This window comes from Polyodon spathula, chromosome 13 (assembly GCF_017654505.1).
Source record: "Polyodon spathula isolate WHYD16114869_AA chromosome 13, ASM1765450v1, whole genome shotgun sequence".
Taxonomy (NCBI): domain Eukaryota; kingdom Metazoa; phylum Chordata; class Actinopteri; order Acipenseriformes; family Polyodontidae; genus Polyodon; species Polyodon spathula.
The window spans coordinates 18,298,277-18,315,229 of NC_054546.1; the positions used below are offsets into that span (position 1 = coordinate 18,298,277).

At 35.9% G+C, this 16,953-nt stretch overlaps 1 protein-coding gene across 1 annotated transcript in view; it reads left to right on the forward strand.

Moving 5' to 3' along the window:
- The first annotated feature begins 960 nt into the window (after positions 1-960).
- tspan15 (tetraspanin 15) overlaps positions 961-16,953 on the forward strand; it is a 115,717-nt gene continuing 99,724 nt past the window's right edge. The window contains exons 1-2 of the mRNA XM_041268612.1: positions 961-1,126; positions 14,691-14,876. Of these exons, the coding sequence (XP_041124546.1) occupies positions 1,037-1,126; positions 14,691-14,876 (276 nt within the window). The 5' untranslated portion in view covers positions 961-1,036. The remainder of the gene's footprint in view (positions 1,127-14,690; positions 14,877-16,953) is intronic.

Genomic DNA, 16,953 nt, shown 5'->3' on the forward strand with positions numbered 1-16,953 from the left:
GAAAAATACATGGTTATTAACCATGCTACTTGGATAAAAAGAATATTTGAATATGACTGTGGAAAGCAGGTAGGACATACTATAAATAATGTAAGAGTGTTCAATTAACATTGAGAATTCCTTCCTGATAACACCAACATTCTTTTGTTTTCTTTTTTGCTGCACATTTTTTGGAAAGGTGTTAAAAAATGTAAACACAGAGTAAACCTTAATATATATATATATATATTTGCAGTCTAGAAAGGGTTAAGCAACGCATATTCCATTATCACAGATATGAGTATGAACACTGGGGTTGTGAGATGACATAACCATTTATATACAGCTATATATTAGTTTAACTTGCAAAATAGCATTTACTGTTTTTATATTTCAATTACATTATCTATGTCCTATTGTATTTTAAATTGATTTGTGTGCGACTATTTTCTATATTCTATACTTTTCCCATCCCTGATTGAGTGGTGCAGAATACATTGTAATTTTTAAATAACACAAACCAACTGTTAAATTACACAAAAGTGGGCACTACATCTTGCAGGAGCCACTGTCGGTTCACACAGCAAACGCTTTGTCCTTGTCCCAATATATTTAACACAGGTAAAGTAACACCGGCTCATATTAACGTACCGCATGTGTCTCATTTGGCTACCAAAAGCAATAATACGATTATTTATTTTTTTTTACTAGGGCACTTACAATTTAAATTCTTTATCCCTCTGCAAAAAAAAAAAAAAAAAAAAAAAAAAAAAAAAAAACAGAAACGAACCCCCTTCAAACTTATTCAAGTCATGTTGAGTCTTGTTGTACCTGTGCCAAGGTATTTTAATTACGGTAGACTCTGAATGCATCTTATTGGTCACGTGAATATGCAGGAGACTTTCTAATTGGAAACGTGTCCCATCAATCTGGCCAATTTGTTTGCTCGTCCCTAGTTGAGATAACACTCCTTCACTAGTAATTTCAGGTGTGGGAGTTCCAGGAAGTGTTTGTATCACTGTACAGCTACATAGCTAGAGTTTGAAAGAGAGACGTAATGTCAGAAGACAGTGGAGTTCGTTATTGTGAGAGATTTTCCTATATCTTTTTAAAATTTACTCTCATCGTCTATTCTACTATCTTTTGGGTGAGTTGTTGCTCTAAAGGGGTTGGGTGTGTGAAAGATCTGTAGTTGTTTCAGTGCAAACCCCATCGTTACTGTGCAGGACCGCATTACTGAGTGGTGTATGTTGATTAGGGTGTGTTTTATGTGTAAACAAAAGTCGGGGTAAAAGGTCAAAATTACAGGTTTTGCAAATTAGATTAAAAAAGATAAACATAAAAAAAAAAAAAAAAGTTTAAATGCATGAGCATGACCGGTAGTAAATTACCATTTTCCTTACAGGTGTCATAAAAGCATAAATATTTGAGTTGCCTGTTCTGTAATGGGCAAGGGCGAGGCTTTGAACCCAATTGTTTTTGCCAGAGATGTCGCCTAGTTCTAGAAGAAAATAAGTAAACAAACAAATACATCCAGCAGCATTTATAAGTTATTAACATGTATACTTTAAAACAAAATAATAACGTCCTATTATTATTGTTATTGTTGTTCTTATTATTATTACCGGTACAGTTCTCTTCCGCTATAGTTGTTTGTGATTTATACATCGTTCTCCTATGCGGGCGGGCGGATGGGGTGGGGGTGTAATACAATAACTAGATTTAATAGCCATAAATTTATGAGTGTGGGGAGAAAAAAAAAAAAAAAAGCTTGAGTCGGCGCGCAATTAACCGTGTCCGTGTGTCAACATTTATTATTGGCAACGTAAGTTCCACCTTCACTGTCAGAACATCGACGGTGAAAACTTAGGGAACTAGTTTCAGGTGACAATTCAAATGACATATTAAAGGCAGACGGTATTCTTTTTATATCTAAGCTTTACACAATCCTGTTCTATTTTAAACTTACAATAATTCTAAGTTAACTGACTATTGTACACTAACATAATTTATGCTTCTGTGCATTCTACCTTCTCAAAAAAAAAAAAAAAAAAAAAAAATACTTTTCAGTTTAGTTTTCTTAATTTGATTATATTGTTTGTGAAATAACAAACTGTGATTCTCATGGAACCTTCTATCAAATTAATTTTGGTGGTAATATTATATGGACCTTTTACAGAATAAGCCTGGTACTATCTTAAACATTGTTGTCAGCATTGTTTAAAAATGAATAAATATAATGTGCATAATTTACTAGTTTCTATCGACAATTCTGTCAGTTTACTAGCATATATATATATATATATATATATATATATATATATATATATATATATATATATATATATATATATATATATATATATATAATGTGTGTGTGTTTAAAACTCTAATTGTAAAAGTGTTTTCAGTGTGAACAAAAGCATAACAGAAATATTTCTGTATTGACCTTCCTGATTTATGTAAACAAACTATTTTGCATAATTTGACAATTATAATTATACAGTATAAGTGACAAATTGGTTCAATAAGGGATGGAGAAATGCTTGCTTAAGGGGCGTCACTAATTATTTGGCACAGTTGGCAAAACTGATTAATAAACGCTCTCTGAATGACTTTGATGTGGTTATTGCTGAGGGGTGGTCCTCCCTTCACAATGATTGAAACGCCTTGCTGGCTTCTTAAGGTGTTTCTGTTCTATGCTCAAGTAGGTTTCCGTTTTTCCTAGCCCACTATGTGCTGAATTGGATACGTTTGTACACAGTTGAGTCAGAATATCCTTTATGCTGAAGATCCAGTTGTATTGAGTGGTGAGGGTATGGAATGGTGTTGATGCTGAATCACTGGGCTCCTTTCAGACTTAACTTTACAAGGTTTTGAGATCAAGCACAAATTGGTTCCCAGGCAAGCACTGATGGGTTGGAATGGCCTACTGCTGTTTTCTTAAGTTGTGAACAGTTCCTTTTAAAAAGAGCTCTTTCTAACAGACTTCAACTCAATCAAAACACATGCCTTTCATAAACGTGATTGCACCAGAATCCAGTTTAGTTCCAAGTGATGCAGTTCTACTTGGATTCAGATTATTAGGACTGTTGAGAATGTACTCTGGCTTTTACATTCCTGTACCAGGGGTGGATCTAGCCTTGTAGTTTGTCTGGTTCATGAAATTCTTCAAGATACACAAAATCCCTATGACCTCACCCCACCTCAACAAATTTATAAGATCCTTTAAGGAAATGTTCCTTTCAGTGCAGTTTAGAACACATTTGCAAGTCAATGTAAGTAACAGACTAAGAGTACAACTATAATAAGCAATACTTGGGAGTTACTAAAATATGAAAATAGTTTAAACAATGTTCTGCCTGTTTTTTCCACTGTTTTCTATAAACTGAGTTTAACTCCTGATGTACAAGTGTTTTAGTTTGTTGCATCACAGGTACGAAATCGTTGCCAACTATTACTGCTGCTTTGTGGAATTCAGATTTTTATTACTGTTCTTTCCATTTTGTAATTGGTGAACCTAAGATTTTTAAAGGATGCGTATAACCCCTCAAGTTTCTCTGCATTTCCCATGTTTTTCTACCAAAAAGTGTGCAGTATTTGCAGTGGGTTCCATCGTCAACTGCTGAATAAAGCAACCAAGACAACTGCGAGCCATTCTCTCCTAAATGACCCAACTTTGTTGTCTGATGCTTTGGAAATTCATATTTCTCATGAGGCTGCCATGGCTGCATGAAGAGCTTTGTATCCAACAAAGAGTATGTATTCTTACAATCTAGTCCTCTGTCATTTGGGTGTCTATTCTCAGCAGAAATACATTATTTTTTTTTTAAAACATTGTACAGTTAACATTGTACTGAAATAAATACACTGTGCAATTTACAGTGTATTTAAAAAATAATAGTAGTGTTGTACAGGTAGCCTAATCTCATATTTGGTTTTATTTTTATAATTTCAAACATTTGTCAATCTTCATGTTTTAATACTTTTACAGTCAATTAATTATGCATGTCCAATAAGTAATTAATATTGCTTCTGTTCAAATCTAGTAAAAACGAATTATTAACCACACACAATATATTATATATATATATTATATTATATATATATATATATATATATATATATATATATATATATATATATGCGTGGTTTCATCCAAAGTAGCATTCAAATCTAAACAGTAACTTAACTTATTTAAAAAAAAAAAAAAAAAGAAAAAAATCCCAACAAGTACATGCTAGACTTTCAAAGCAAAAAATTATACAACTACATAGAACTACATTTCTTTTGAAAATGCATGTTCCTTGTTCTGGTTAACTGTTAGGCACGCAGCAATTCACAGTAATCTACTGCATGTGCATTTTCTTAAGAAATAGGCTTCACTTTTTTTAGGTAACAGGAATATTCAATTTATTGGAATGTATTTGTATAACTCTTAAACCTCTAAAATGAGCCTATAGTAATTATTGTAAAAACATATATATGTAAATAGTTTTTTCTTCAGTTTCCAGTCTGTATATTCACTTACTGGCACAGAACTTAACTGCTCTTATAAGTACATTAATTTTCATGAAGTACATGAAGTGACCAGTCAAAGCAACATCTGTAATTATATAAAAACCAGTGGTCACAGCTGCCAACTAGCATGATGTCACAGCACATCTGCCATCTTGGTAAACGAGGGACTTGCACATTATAAATAAATCTTAGGGAAGAAAATGTTTTCAGACAGAACAAAAGCCTTTAGAAAATCCTCAAATTAAAAATGTACCTTTTTTAAAAAAAAAAAAAAAAAAAGCTCTGTGTATTTCTTACCTCCAGATTGCCCTGAGCATAAACATAACACCACTAGATTTGGAAGGAAAATCTTTTATCTGGCAACACTGGCCAGAGCCTCTCTAATTGCCCTTCTTGGTGTTTTCTTTTGTAACCAATAGAAGATTTGCCTTTTCCACAGCTAGCCAATCACAAGCGATAGGGCGGGACGTAAACACTCGTAAGCTACTGTATCTCGGAAACAAGGGGTGAAGTGAAACAAAGCACTGGCAACAATAGATTTTTTTAGGAACACATCACTTTGGGATTATTACTTTATGTAAAATATATACATAAAAAACTGACTGTTGAAAGTGTGGATTGATATTTGTTTTGTGACAGGTTCACGTGATCCAGTGTCAACTGGTGTGAGTTTGTGCCTGTGTACCATTCATAAGTCCAACATGAAAACCCTCAGGAATGGGAAATGCTGTTTCCAAAACCTGTCTGAGCCTGTTCTATATTTGGTGATTATCACAGTAAAAGCAACTCTTCACTTCATAAATATCATCAGAATGTCATTGTACAGAAACTACTGGGTTAAATGACATGCACTTGTAACCACTGATGCATGTTTTCAGTAGGATACAGTTGTTTTTCCTGTCCACACTATTTACAAAACGTTATATTGTTCTAAAACTTGAACCTCCTTGTTGCAAGATTTAATAGTAACATTTGTCTTTTTTTTTTTTTTTTTTTTTTTTCCTTGTTGGATACATAACCAGTATTGCGTGTATTCATATGCTAAATACATTCAGCTGTAGTCACTGTGTGCACACAAAACAGGGATTGTAGATTATGGAGGTATATTGTGTTGTGCAGCCAGTAAATCCAGCTGTAATAGATGCGATATGCTAATGAATAGACTTTGCTTTGTTTTGTGTGTGACGGGTTGGCTCCTCACTGCCATTCCCTGCAGAGTAGGAGGCATTTGCAGTGGCGCTTATATGAAGGCCTTGAGACTTGGCTGGCACATTTCAGAATAATCTTTAAAAAATGAACATCTTAATCTTTGTTAAAGATTACTTTCATTTTTTTTTTCTCTGAGTTGGAACCATTTATAATAGCTGAAAGGATATTTAGTTTAGCATTTAGTTTCTATCGTTTTTAAACGATAAGACCATTGCAGTTTCTGTCTATTGTTCAAACCTACAATACAGCTTCTACGGGTTGATATTTTATTATGCTTATCATGCTTACATTAAAATCAATGTATTCTTTAATAAAACTGACAACATATGGATTTGTTTTAATACCACTCTATTACCAGATGTTGAGTAAATGAAGTCCCATACATTAGTATACATTTACTTCTGCCAACGCCTATTCACAGGTGGATGATAGCAATGCTTCAGTTCATTAAGACATTGCAAACTGATTGAGGGCATTGCTATCTACTGTTCAGATAATCCCCTATAATCAGAGTTTTATTGCAGTTAAAATCTAGTAAGCAGGGCCTTGTTTTTTTTTTTTTTATATTTCTTTAGTTTACAGATTGATTTACCTTTTCATTGTATTACTTTCCTTGTTTCATTTTTTTAAAAGCTAGACATTCTAATGGAATGTTCCATGGTCATCTACTTGCACATACAGTAGACACTGTCAATTACCAAGGAAATACCATATAATCATGTTGTTTTTGGGATTAGATACTAGTAAACAGAGGCATTTTTAAAATCTATTGAAATTGTTTAAAGCTAGGTTGAATGTTCTGTGGTAGTACTCTGAAGTGCAACTTTCTAATAGTTGGATACAAGTTTTGACGTTTCTAATGTGTAGCAGGGAACCATTTACTGAATCTCAAGCTGACCAATTAACCAAATACCCATATGAAACCAATGTGTAGTTTCTACAGTACATGCAGTGAAATCAAAAACTGAAAAAAACCCACTAAATAACCAGTTGAAACACTATACAGTACGATCCGCTGGTATAAGCATCAAGTCGCAGAAAAAAATAGTCTCTATTCAGCAAAAAAATATACCCTTTTCCACAGGTTAATAAACAGCAGTGACTCCCTGATAGAAATGCATCCAGTTTTAATTTACCCCGGCCATGTGGGTCAGTCATACTCTGTCGTACAGTAGTGCTATAAAACTGCAGTTTCTTCTAATTTTTTTTACAAATTAACTAGATGTGTAAGATTGGCTTTACTGCAACCACTATGCTACTGTATATTTTTACAGTGATTTATTTCAAGGAATTTTCTACTGGGAAATGTTTATTATGCTTTTGTTCAGACAGTGGATTAGCACCCTTTACCAGCACGTTGGGGGGGGTTAAATCATCATACTGATCACTCTGATTTGGAGTTTACAGCTGTGGCTTCTGTATTGAAGGTTTGGCTTGGGAACCATTGTCACGCCTTGCAAAACAGTATGACTAACTGTAAATTAGTTGAATAGCTTTGACACTGTACAGGCCTCTAGATACATTGGAATGTCAAAGTGTTAGCAATACTATCTGGAAACAAAAGCTGACTATGGAAGTCTTTCCATTTTAATACATTGGACTCATAAATCCTCTTTTTTTTTATAATTGATTTTAGCTGAGTGAGTTGGAAGTTGCTACAGTAGACATTCTTCATTTATTGTCTTGCTTGATATACCTGGAGGGCACTGCTTGGTCCGCTGTTGTGAGTTGCATACAGTATGATGACTTGCCATCTGTGTCATCTAAATTCTGTTTTCATGAGTCTTCTTGCCAAAGCCAATCTCATACTGTTTTAAATGTTGTAACAGCTGACAGACTGGTTAAGCATGCCATTTGTTTTAGTTTTCCACCATGTCCTGCAGGCGTGGTTTTAAATTGGATGTCAGAGTAGTGGTAGGGAGCATTGATCACAGTTCACTACCTCTATTTGCATGGCTTGGGCCAGACCACCTTGGAGTCTGCTCATCATGTCTCACAAAGTTTTTAGAATGGGGCTGGTTACAGTAGTATAGATACATTTAATACTATGGTGCATTGGCTACTGTTTTCTTTGCTGAAACTCAATCAATGCTCCAGACTGAGGGGATTCTGCATTACTGGTTTTGAGGTCTATTCTGTGCACATCACACTTTGGATCCCCGAGCATGCCTGGTAAAGATACAGCTGTGTGGTGTGCAGGTTGAGTAAAAATGTTCACACTGAAATCTGTGATCAATTTTTATTTTATGTTATTTATTTAATGGGTTCAGAGTGTGAATTAACAATGTTGGAACCATGTGTATGTGACATAGATCCTTGTCTGCTATAAGTAATTTAGAATTTCCTGTCAAAGTGAGTTTACACATTTATCTAATTATTTCTGATGTGGAAGTTTCCTGTTCAATTTACAAAATCTTCTCATAAGCTATAAGAGCTTGCATCAGTTCTTCTTATCTGATCTGAACCTCGTGTGCAGTGGCTGGATCGGTGTTTTTTATATGCGTACTACCGAGGCTGGACCCTGGGGATGTGTGACAGGACAGTCTGGCAAGCTGTTTCTACTAGGAAGGAGACTCTGACACAAGGACGCTGCAGGTTTAAATGCACTTGTTTAATCAAAAGTAAATGAATAACACAGATGAAACACAAATAAACAAGCACAAAGGCCAAACAAACAGTTTAAACAAAAATAATGTATACTTTTAAAATACAGCGGTTTTAGACCGAGCTGCCAGTTTCACACACAATACATGGCTTCATAAAACTCACAGAAACATAACCAACCTACCTACTTGTCTGTCTGTCTATCCACTGATGAACAAAAGAAATGCAGTGCTGGGGTTTAATGGATTGGATCAAATATTTTAAACATAGCTATCAAACAATCACAGAAATTGTGAACAAAAATACAGACCAAAGAATCATCATCAAGTTTTCATTATGAAACATGACACACTGTAAGTTAGTATCGGGTATGACCTCCCTGAGCATTAACACAATCCTGGAAGCGTTGATGCACAGACCTGATCAGCCTGCTGTGGGATGTTCCATCACTCTTCCTATGAAGCAGCAGCCAGCTGGTGAAGGTTGGCTGGTCACGGTTGTCTCCTGTGGATGGCACTGGCGATTTAGTCCCACAGATGTTCTATTAGACAGGTCAGGAGAAAAAGCTGGCCACGGCAAGACCTCTATGGTTTTTTTTTTCTTGAAGTCATGCAGTTGTAATCCTAGCACACAGCCTCCGAGCGTACAAATCACCTTCCTGAAATTTCTCGTGCTATAGCCACTGCAGTCTGAAAACCATTACACAGATGGATCAGTCGGATGCCATGGTACTGGGCTGGTGTGGTGACCCTCTGCCTTCAAGGACGTGGCCTTTCCATCACTAGCCTGCTATTTGTTGAAGTAGAACATCTCATTCTCCAGGCAACTTCTCTTGCTGACAGACCGCCTGCAATCATGCCGATAGTAACCAGGCGATCTTCATGACTGAAGCAGGGCATAGTCTTTTGCTGTTCTTGTGATAATTAATTAAAATAATAGGATGATTGTTTACCATTCAGATAACCAATATAACTAGTGCAGGGACTGGCTAGTTAATCAGTTTGGCATACATTGAACCCTTTAATATCAAATACAACTGTGGTATGGAATTGCAGCTTGTTCAATAAAAGTAATGTAAATACTATTCTAGAAGGGCTGGAAACAAGTTGGTATTGAACTGATTCGATAATTCAATTAACCTAACAGAACCCTTCACTTTGACCAACAACCTAAGAAAGTTGCCATGTAAGGGTCATTTGACTTTGGTTTCCTCATGACCTCACTCTTGAGATACTGTCTTCATACTCTGTACAGGATTCCCAAGGTTAAACTCGATCGTGGGTGTCATACAGATTGGATCTGTTTTGCTACCTGAATTTCAGGATGTCCTTTTATAATCTCCTGCTGCTACCTGTAGCAGGAGGCATGCCAAATTGGCTTGCAAGTTTCAATGGAGGAACAAACTTCCGTATAGCTTAAACTACCCTTGAGTGAACTGGACTTATTGTGAACTGCTATCTGGAGTGTAGTGAACAGACACAAAGGAATGGTATCCCAGTGTAACATTAAAATGTGGTTGTTAGACACAGCAGCTGTGAGCTTCTACTTTTAATTGAAAAAATTGTAGCTGTAGCTTACTGAGGGAGAGAGAGAACTGCAATTTTGACAAAACTGTTTCACACAACTCTTCTTATATACACCATGTGTAGGGTGTTTCCTTATTATTTAAAGAGCTACCGGCTTGTGCAGTTTGAACTAGAGGACCGCAAAAATATATTAATAGGAGACTCCCTGAACACAGTTTTGAAATGATTTTAAATCACAAAAAACAAATATTAAATAACTGGTAGACAAAATGTTATTGTTTTAAGAACATTAGAACTATGCTGTGTGTTGTATGCATGGTATCACGTCCATATGGCATGGTAAGAGTCTGAATTGTGGCAATTCTTAAGATTTACTGGTAGTCGACATGTTTTCTGTTAATGGCATGTTTGTATGCAGAAATATCTATTTGACATCAATGTTTTTTTGTCCATGGAAAATGTGTATGCAGAAATAAATATTCTTTGACATTTTAATGATTATTGTGTTAATTGACAATTTATGTGCAGGAATAACTGCATTGTTCAATTAATATACCTGCATTTATCAATAAGCTTCGGTAAAACGTAGGATTAACTGGTAAATGTCTGAAAAGCAATCTATTTCTTAAGTTTTGACATTTACCACCTTATTTGGTAAATATTGACCACATTTACCGTAACGCATGCACAAAGGTAGATGTGCCAGACTTATTGACAAATCCTTTATGGTGATTGCTTCACATCTTAATTATGATTTTATAATCCTGTTCCAACCAGCCACCGCTGCATTTCTGTTTTGCTAATGGCTAATTCTGAAAGGTATGACATTTGGAACGCGAATGGTACTTTCATTAGATGTAAGGTTTTGTTGCAGATGGCATATTTTATCCTTTTCCATCCCTGAATGTTCCTTAGCACCCTGCTAATAGATTCCTAGAATACCCCCTAGCTCCAGTGACCTTATCTACATCAACATTTATTTGAGTCCTTTGGTACTTCAAACACTCAATAGTACATTCTGAGGTAAAAGTACATTTTTATAATCCCTTTAACATTTATAGCAAAACACATACATACATTATCTTGGTATCCTTAGCTTACACCTATGTAATGTAATGCAATGTATTATTTACTAACAGATGTCACTACATCAACCAGTTAGAATGCTTGTTTTCAGATCAAACGCAGAGCTTCAAAGATGCCTCACCAGGCTTCTATTATGGGATTGCTAATTGGTTTGAAATATGTTTCAACACGTTCATTCAGAATGTTTCTTAAAGGTACCTCGCCACCGCTGTATTGTGTTGTAGTTTGGGGCTTTTTGAGGTAAGTCCCAATTTGGAGTGTTTTAGTGACTGCTTTAATTGTCCATGGTATTTTACCTTTTCTTCAGAACAGGAAAGTATAGTTGGATGCTAGAGGCAGTTTGTAAAGTCTTTTTCTAGGCAAATGATGGATGAAACTGCACACCAGACTACACCAACTCTAATCACTGTAACATAAGCTTAATTAGTTAAAAGGAAGGTTGCCTCATTTTAATCTGACAGCTTTACTTTATTAATATTTATTAATCAGCAGCTGATGAGATTCTGTTTGTTACATCCATGAAGTTACTGTTTAATTTGTCAGCATAACCTATGAAGAGTTTTTTCAGAATGTTGGAAACAATTCAATATGAATCAAAATTAGAGAAGTAATTATATTAATATACTGTAAACACATCTTTAGTCACATTCTTCAAAGTCTTTTTTTTTTTTTTTTTTTTTTTATTGAGGGTGGGTGAATCGGCATATAGGTTCAGGGCAAAAAGCCCTTTGCAACACTCTAGTCGGGAGCCATGCTGTTAGAGACTGCAATTTGTGTTCCACATTATGAGAATGAAAGTGCCAGTAGTATGTCATTATGAGGCTAATGGGAGCCCCAACCTATAAAGGGCGAGTCAGTTTCTGCAGGGCAGCATTTTAGTATTAGTATTGGAATTTGTTGTTTTAATATGTTTGATTTTATAATTTAGAAATGCAAGCACTTTGCTGCATGTTAAAGTGCTGACGCCTGGAGGATCTTATTCTCTAGCTTTTGAACATTTTACCAATTCATTGTGGTTTCTGGATTCATTTCTGAAAAGTTCAGTGAAGAGGTGGGTTGGGTGTCTCATGAGAATCAAGGATTCAATATAAAATTTGCCTTCAAGGGAGGCTTTGTACCTAACATTTTAATCTCTTGTTAATGTAGCTGTCTCTTGCACCTGCATATTCCTGTTTTATGTGTTAACTTTGTATACAAATTCATAGTTTTGATTTTTTTTTTTTTCTCGCTCATTATCTTGGAGGGGGGACTAGGGAAAGTCGTTCCGGTGAAGATCTTGTCCCTAGTATTGCATCCATTCCAAGTTACTCTTTGTTCTAATGGTAAACAGAAAACCAGCAGCACATTGGTGGTAATTTTGTGTTAAAATCTGTAAGATGCCAGATTATCCTTCCATTAGTTTAATGGGGGAAGATTGCTTGGAAGCCACTTTCACCTGAAATAATTGATCTCATGGTGCAGAATGTATGTAGTCATGTGTGGGTTTATTAAGAGGTATGAAAATAAAATGGCCCTTTTTAGGTCTTGTTATTGGCTTACCTAGATGCAGTGGCATGCACTTCTACATTGTGGCTATCTAAAGTGAATCTTAATACTTTTGATTTTTTTTTTTTCCTTTTTTTTTTTTTTTTTTTTTTTTACATAAAACTTTGTTTTACAACTAAAGATCTTACACCAACCAGTTTTCTAATACATGTGCATATTATTGTACATGGTAATAGAATCTATGCATCGAGCATTATTGATTAATCAAAAGCAAGAATACCTACTATTTTTTTTCATTTGGTTCTGCCAAAAACAAATACAAATGAAAGATGTTGCTTTAGTTTACTGTACCAGCATTACTGGGTAGCTTGCTATGTCAGGCTACCCAAATGGGGCCCTGTGAACAGGGTGGCTTTGCAGGGGTGACGTCAGACCAGAAATAGAATCCAAACACTGATGAATGGCGTGAGTTTTATTGTAAATAATAATAATAAACGAAAGATTTAAACAAAACGCACGACCTGAAAATAAAGGGCGCGTTGGCCAAAGTAAATAGACAAACAAAGTGGATGAACCCAACAAGTATTGTGCGAGTCCTCTCGGACGAGTAGCATTTGTTTATATTTAAATTGCTCTCTCTCTCCTCTCTCTCTCTCTCTCTCACCCATTCTCCACTTCCCGAACACACAACCCCGAGAGCGTGAAAACATGCAACTTTTATGCAGCTGTACCGAGACTCAATTGCTAATCAATCATTCAATTGTTGTCTCTGTACAACTGCATGTGAATTAAAGTGCAATTCCCCGTGCTCACATGTTGTTTTACCCACACGTGAAGCGCTATGCAATCCTCGTGCCTAAATACAAATATACATTTTAAACACTCGTGCTCGTAACCCGTATTTATATCCCGTGTATTTTATACATAAACACCAACAGTAACACCCCACAGAAAACACTTATAAACATAAAGGGGCGGAAAACTCTGCCACAGCACTAAAGCAAGTAGCTGTACAATAAATTAAAGCATGGTGACCAATAATCAATGAATTGGATAATAGTAGCATCTCTTGGGCTAGGGTGGTAGAGAGAAGGTTGAAAAGGTAAGAAGTCTTGCAGATATCTGAAACTCCTAGTCTGTAACAGATTCTCTATTTTCACTGCTTAAAGAATAAGGAAATATGTCCCTGCTTCATCCCCTGGGCAGGGCTTGAGCTCAGCTGTCTGTGAGCCTACTGGAGTTTATTAAAAATAAAAGAAGACAGCAGTACTAGCTAGTGTTTTGCTGGTCAAGTTATGGTTAGATCACAGATTGTTTTTGCTGAAGACTAGAAGGGACGTAAGTCTTCCTTGAGGTTTTCTTTGCCTGTAGGTCGTATTGTAATTTTTATCATATGGAGAAGTGTGATACTGGTTCATAATTTACAACCCCAGAAAATAAATACACTTGGCGATTTTATTTTGTTCCATGCCAATATTGTAGTGTCCCTTGTGTCTTTTGAAGTTGCACTGAGAATGTAGTTGTTCAATGCACTGAGAAAGAGAGAGAATATTTGGAATAATACTGTAGAATTGTGGTTTCAAAAGTTGAAACCTAGTGTAATGTACAGTAGTTTTTCCAATGTCTTGTATACTGGCCCTTTTTAAATACAGGAAAATACAGACACTTGTCTATAAGAAACAGGATTATTATTTACAGGGCAACACAGGGATTATAAATTACTATTTTTTTTATTTTGCCATCAGCCACTGGACTTAATAAATAAATAAAACCTTTTCACCTGGATTGCAATTGTCTCTTCTTTAATAACCTGCACACTATCAACCTCTTTGCCACAAGGATTCACTGTACAGAAAGCCACAGTGTGGTAGATGAGTCTATGACATGGATTTTTCTTGCTGTTTATCTCAGACTTCACAACTACCAGCTTGAGATGCAAAGCAGGACAATTCAATATGGGATAGATTAATCAACCGGAGTACAACCTATTAAACTTGGAGCGTCTGTAGCTGGCCACTTAAAGTAATGATTTCAAATAATTTAATGTTATCCTATTTTTTTTTTTTTTCAGAGAGAGAAAAGTGAATGCTATAAATCCAAGAGAACTTCAATTACATAACTTAGTGGTTTGGTTTTAGTTTTGCAACATTAACAGCTGTTAACGGAGATCCGGAGTACAGTAAACTATTTGAAAATGTGTTTAATTAAATCAATATGATGTAGTTCTGGATACACTTTTCTTAGAAGTGCATCTCACATTTACAATGTCTTGTCTTCCAGTTGATAGGAGGTTTTATCCTTGCCATTGGGATCTATGCAGAGGTTGAAAGGCAGAAGTACAAGACCCTCGAGGGGGCTTTCCTAGCTCCAGCCATCCTCCTGATCTTGCTGGGCATCATCATGTTCATAGTGTCCTTCATCGGGGTGCTGTCTTCACTGCGGGACAACCTGTGCCTTCTTCAGGTGGTGAGTAATGGCTTCCATTTACATTGATAACTACCAAATGAATGATGTAGCCCTTATAAAAGTTTGCCATGGTGTTTTTGCAGTCTTACCATGCTTCTCCCATGGTTATACTATGCATTTACCATAGTTTACTCTAGTTTGCCATGTTTATTAATGTTTTACAATGCCTTGCTATTTTCAATGCTTACCTATGCTTTTACTATGCTTTATTACACTTTGCTGTGCATTTACTATGGGGAAATTTTTATAAGGGTAAGTCGTCTTTTTGATTAATGCCAAATAAATCTGGCTACTTTTATTTTGACCTGCCTGGTTGTGGGTCCCTTGATTTACTTGTAGGCTAAATTTAATGCTATTGTTTAAAAGCATTGTTCTGGATCAAGTCCACCTAACAATGCTGCAGTTGTACCCTGGTGCTGATGACTACTTTCAAGACAATGCAACTACCCACCATGCCAGAATTGTGTGCAGATGATATGAGGAACATGACTGAGACTTCAGGCATCTTCCATTCCAGAGCCACCACAATCCCCAGATCTCAATCCAGTTGAGCATAGTTGGGATGAATCTGACTAAAACATATGGCATTACCATCCTCTTCCTACTTCTCTGCACCAATTGTGTGGCATATTAATGACTGAATTGATTAACAACCTGCAGGACACCTTCTAAAGCTGGGAGTTTGTTTTTCAATGTGTTTTTGTCAGTGCTTTCTTTAGCACTTCAATCATCTGATTGTCGTCACATTTTCACATGTACTCCCCGACCTACAAGGAAATGCTCTTGTGGTAACGGGAGACTAGAAATACCTTTTTTAAAGAGGTGGATGAGAGTGAAGTGAACTTTGAAGTATGTTTTACCAGCCTTCCTTCCCTCATTATATGCATTATAAATGACCATACCCAATACTGGGTTTAATTTTGCAATACCAGTCAGCTGTTTTATTTGAATGAATACTAGATAGATTCCAAAATGAGATCCTGTGACAAAGAACATATTTACTCAACAGCATTCAATATGAAAAGGTTATTTGATGCAAAATCTCTCTACCCTTATTATATAAATCAAGATATTTAATATGCAAGGTGTTTGAAAAGAGTAAATAACAAGTGTCCAAACCCTAGCATATAATTATATACTTTTAATAAATAGTTTAAAAGGCTATTGAATGACCCTATTGGACAGTAGGGTTAAACACCCATGGTTTTGGCTAACCCAACAGAATTGACCAAAATAGTGCCAATTGTGAAACTGAATCTCCAGACTCTGACTACTGTAGCAGGAATGTACACCCACATGTAAGCGGTCACATAAGCACTGGTCAATAATATTAAAAAGGGGTTTGTTTTAAAGGAACCCAATATATTACATAGTATGACGAAAAATACACATTGTTAGATTCCTAGAAAACCAGTCAAGATGTTTTGTAATTAGTGGGTTTGCACATTTTTATATGCCATTGGTTTGGCAGAATTACATGTTCAATGATTGCTGTTGTTAAGTGCACTTCTTAAAAACCCAATATTGAATCTGAGCTAGGAAATGGTATATTGGGGGGGGGGGGGGGGGGTAAAATAAAAGTAATAATTCTTCAAAAAATTACACTGTCACTTTTTCAGAATGGCAAGCAGTCTAAACTGACCAGCACAATGTTGTCTTAGCCATGCACACTTTGGGTTTTGCTGCTGCTGAAGGACCTGATTTGGGAGTGTGTATGGGTCCCAAGACTCCTGAAGGCGTGTCTGTCATTCTACATCCCAAGTTGTTTATTACGATTCCTGACATTTTGTCTTCTCACAATTTTGTTGTTTTAGACTGCTAGTACAGTGAAAGCCTATTTTAAAGATATAGTGCATTTTAGGAAAGAAGTGTACTTGTTCATAACTTAATAAATGTACAGCAGTGACTGATGTCTGAGTTTAGATAGTGGCAAGTGCAACGAAAGGTTGACCAGACTCTCTCAGGGCTTCAGAGAATGAGTTATGAATATAAAGTAGGCTGAACGATTTGAATCCATTTAGCCTTGAACAAAGAGGAATTATGGGGATATGATTTAAAGTCTTTAGAAGCTGACAAA